We start from the raw sequence: 4,083 nt of genomic DNA on the forward strand, positions 1-4,083 counted from the left end.
AAGTCTGCCTTACAATAACTTGAACTATTTTATTAATGTAAACTAGGCAATTGCCCATCAGGAATGATGAGGGGGAGGTGGACCAGGATGGAGTGCCACCACCCACCACCCCGTACCACCGCCGTCTCCCAGGAGTTGGGGGGGAGGGGGCAGCTTGCCCCACCATCCCCTCTGACTGCCTTGGCCAGCACCCTATGCTGCCACCACCTTTAGGGAGCAGGGCCAGGGGGCCATCATGGCAGTGCTTTGCCACACTGCTGCCACTGCCTGCTGTCCAGAATGCTCTTGGAGCACTCTGATTGGTTGTTTCAGACAACCAATCAGAGTGCAAATAAAGTGGTATTGACAGACAGACAAACTGACTGAGGCTTTTATAATATTAGAATATTTAAGACCAGATAGTGAAAAGGATTATAGACTGTGAAAAATACCTTAGAGTGATGTTGGAGCCAGAATAGTGCAGGAATTATGCAAGAGGCAAGGATTTATTAGGATTATATCTTTTATTGGACTAGCTATATAATTAGGATAGAGTTAAACAAGAAAGTGTCATTATGATTATTTATTTATATATATTTTTCTTCTCATTTCCTGTCTTGTGAGGATATATTTCTCAAACTCAGATACTATCTACTATCTGAATTAGTGTTGTTATATCTGAACACATTGAATAATTTGTTACACCCCGCATCCCACCATATACCATGTGTAGATGGTAGGGTTGCATTGATGTGGTGCTCATCCTGGACCAATTGTGGGCCTTTGCATGCAGCACATATCTCAAACAGGCCAGAGCAGGCATCACTTGAAGAGTGGGTCTCCAGACCAGTTGTGGAAGATGCCTCGCTTAGTGTGGATCCCAGACCAGGAGGAGTAGGCGGCATGTACAGCACACATCCTGGGACCCGCATTGCATTTGGCATCCATACTGGCCAGTCTGGGACCTGCACTGCATGCAGCACACAGCACACCCCGCTCCAACCCCTCCTCCCACCAGTCCAGGACCCACATTGCATGCAGTGCATTCCCAGACTGGTCAGGGGGTGGGAGCCAGATGTGGCATAGATCCCAGACTGGCTGGGATGGGCACCACGTGTGAGGCCAGATGAATATGACACCCTTGTTCCAGGAAATATGCCTGAAGAAGAATGCATTGCATTTGAAAAGTTTTCTAAATCTATTCCAAACAATAAATATTGGACCAATAAATGATATCACCAAAAGATATACACACACACACATACACACACAAATATATATACACACACACACACAGAAATATTATATAATTTGTGTGTGTGTTTGTGTGTGTGTGTACACACACACACACACGGCAACATTAACCACTTCACCAATCTACCACCTATAAGACTTAATTACAATATCCCCAAATTTTGAATAGCACCCCAAAATACTTTCAAGGAAAAAACATCATCCTACAAAGATATCAGTGTGCTCTGATCATGTATTTCTTCCAGCACTAAAAAACAAATAAGCTAGAGAAAGCTACTGAAAAAAAGAAATAGGAACGAAAAATACAGTCTGAAAATTGAGCAACAGGTTTATGATGGAGACCTATTAAAAGATGGGATAATCTTAAAAGAGAAGTGGTGGGAATTCCATCGACTAGATTAGACAAAGCTTAAGAACTATCCGAAGCGAGCAATCTTGAAGAAATGAACTGCAGTTGGTTTAACTTAATTGGCCTTTTTTCCTCCCTTTCAGTTGTCTGTCAAACAAAAAAAATATTTGGTGCATCTAGTATGATGACACTAATTCAGATAGTAGACAGTGTCTGGGTTTGAGAAACACATAACATCACAAGAAAGGAAATTACAAGAAAAAAGGTACACAAATGTTTTCCTTCCATGCACGGCACTTTGGAAGCCATGCCTTATAGTTGCTTTCAATGGGATTTGTGAGAGTAAATGTTTATAGGATCAGGCCGTAGCCAGTCAAGCATTAAAAGTGCTGTGACTAAACCTAGAAATAAAAAAGGAAAGTTAGAACTGCAAACTCTATTTTCTTAGTGTGAATAGCTTATGCTGAGTCATCTCTCTTTAGGCCAGATAGTGCTCACACAGACTATATGATAATGAGGTAAGCTTCACAAATAGAAGGCACAACCTTCATAATTAGTTGGGGAGATGGATTGAAGTGAATGAAATGGGGGTTTGTTGGCTCTACTGCCAGATGCACAGAAGCTTGTCTGTTTTAAACATTCACTACATCTCTGAGTGTGGGGTGCCCTACCTACAACACTGGTCACCCACTGAGAGTTTGAATTGAATTAAGTTACATTATAATTGGATTTTCCTTAGGCATTGCATTAGCATTTTCCATGATCTCACCCTTATTAGCCAAATCACTAATCAGGAGTAGTGTGGGTATATTGTTTGCTAGTTAAATTATCTGCTGCTACAGTTTCTGGAAGCCAACTTTATACCCACACAGAGATAAAATTCTTTTTTGTACCTTTAATGGATATTTGGGATTTTATTCCATAGCTAATGTTGCAATGAAAAGCAAGAGTTTTAAAAGGTAATGAAAACATTTTCTCTGGAGAATGGTTAATTTGGCATTTTGCTCATGCTTTCATGTTCTGTGTTAGAACATAGGGGTGATTTTTCTCCTTGATAAGTGAAGGCAAAAACAAAGCGGTCAAAGAATAAATTTAATAGCAGAGAAGTCCTTTCCCATGCATTGTTGTCTATTGTGCCCAAGTTGAAATACTGCTAACATTTAAATTCTTTTATGTTTATTATTGTAATACAACAGGAATCAAAATGGATTGTTATTCATGTGGGAATTATGCTGCATAATATTGTAGAGGCTGGTAGGTTCACCTGAAAGGGTTGCCTTGGCCCGATTTAGGAAAGGTGTGATATTAGAATCATCTTTACAAATCTAGGACTTGCTAGATACATCCATTGGGCATTTGATGTAGTTTACTACCAACAGTGCCCCTGATTCAAGGCAGACTTCCAACAAGCTGTGGTAGAATCCCTGTAAATTTTTTCCTATTAAAAATATGAAGGGAAAGAGAGAATCCTGTAAATAGGTTGCATCATGCAGTATCATACGTAAACTACAATAAGTATGATTTCAATTAGATACATTAGTTTTATTCTCAGATTCGAGATCAAACAGTTATATTTAGAATTATTAATTGATAAAAATCCCTCATGGAAGTAGAAACCTGTTTTCATTGTCAATCTAAATCCATGACATATTTCCTTTAATATTCTATTTACATGTATATGTACATACAGATAAAATTATAATCATATTCTGCATATACACTAGGCTTGAAACAACAAGAATGCTAGCCTTGACTTAAATGAAAGAAGGCTCAGTCTCTATTAGTGCATCTACGCCACCTCAATTATCTTACAAAGGCTGTTGAAATGATAAGCCAGACTTCCATTGCATTAGAGAACTCATATGCATTCCAGACTGAGAAATGAGTGCAGAACTCAAAATGACACAAAAAGTAATTTTTAGGAATGAAATAAACTAGATTTTTACACTAGATCAGAACATTAGTGTGCTTAAAGTTTTGTATTCAAATCCAATGTAACTTTCTCTGAATCCCCAGTCACCTTACATGTCATACCATAACCACTTTTAATAAATGTTTGATAACCAGGAGAGCTAGTGTCTTTCTTCAGAAGAGGAATATGTTCCCATCCAATTTAACTGGATCCTGAGGAACACAGGCTATGAAAGATCTGCTTCTCCATAATCACCAGAGATTTTTCCAGGTATGGGTAACAGGCACTAGAGAGAAGCGATGGAGGGGACAAAACAATTAATAACAGTCACAAGGCTAGCTCTCAGTCTGTTGTCTGCCTTTCTCTAGGTCATGTGCTGTCAGTGATGGACTTCTTTCTTTGAGGAGGAATCTGTAAATAAATTAAAGCATTTTTAATTGAAAATTACAAAGAAATTGGTGACTAATTTCCCTTTATTACCATATCTTTTTGATTCTCCCTTATTGAAGTCAAAGTTTTATGTTGTCCCAAACTTACAGTCCCCCCTGAGTTACAATATATAGAAGGAAAAGTAAAAAATGGGCAGGAA

The 4,083-nt window shown here is 38.7% G+C and overlaps 1 protein-coding gene across 3 annotated transcripts in view; it reads right to left on the reverse strand.

Moving 5' to 3' along the window:
- Positions 1–2,661: 2,661 nt before the first annotated feature.
- TNIP3 (TNFAIP3 interacting protein 3) overlaps positions 2,662–4,083 on the reverse strand; it is a 149,511-nt gene continuing 148,089 nt past the window's right edge. For all 3 annotated transcript variants that reach the window (XM_025199141.1, XM_006019735.3, XM_006019736.3), the window contains one exon: positions 2,662–3,905. In XM_025199141.1, the coding sequence (XP_025054926.1) occupies positions 3,874–3,905 (32 nt within the window). In that variant the 3' untranslated portion in view covers positions 2,662–3,873. The remainder of the gene's footprint in view (positions 3,906–4,083) is intronic.

Source organism: Alligator sinensis, unplaced genomic scaffold, assembly GCF_000455745.1.
Source record: "Alligator sinensis unplaced genomic scaffold, ASM45574v1 scaffold544_1, whole genome shotgun sequence".
In the NCBI taxonomy this organism is placed as follows: Eukaryota; Metazoa; Chordata; order Crocodylia; family Alligatoridae; genus Alligator; species Alligator sinensis.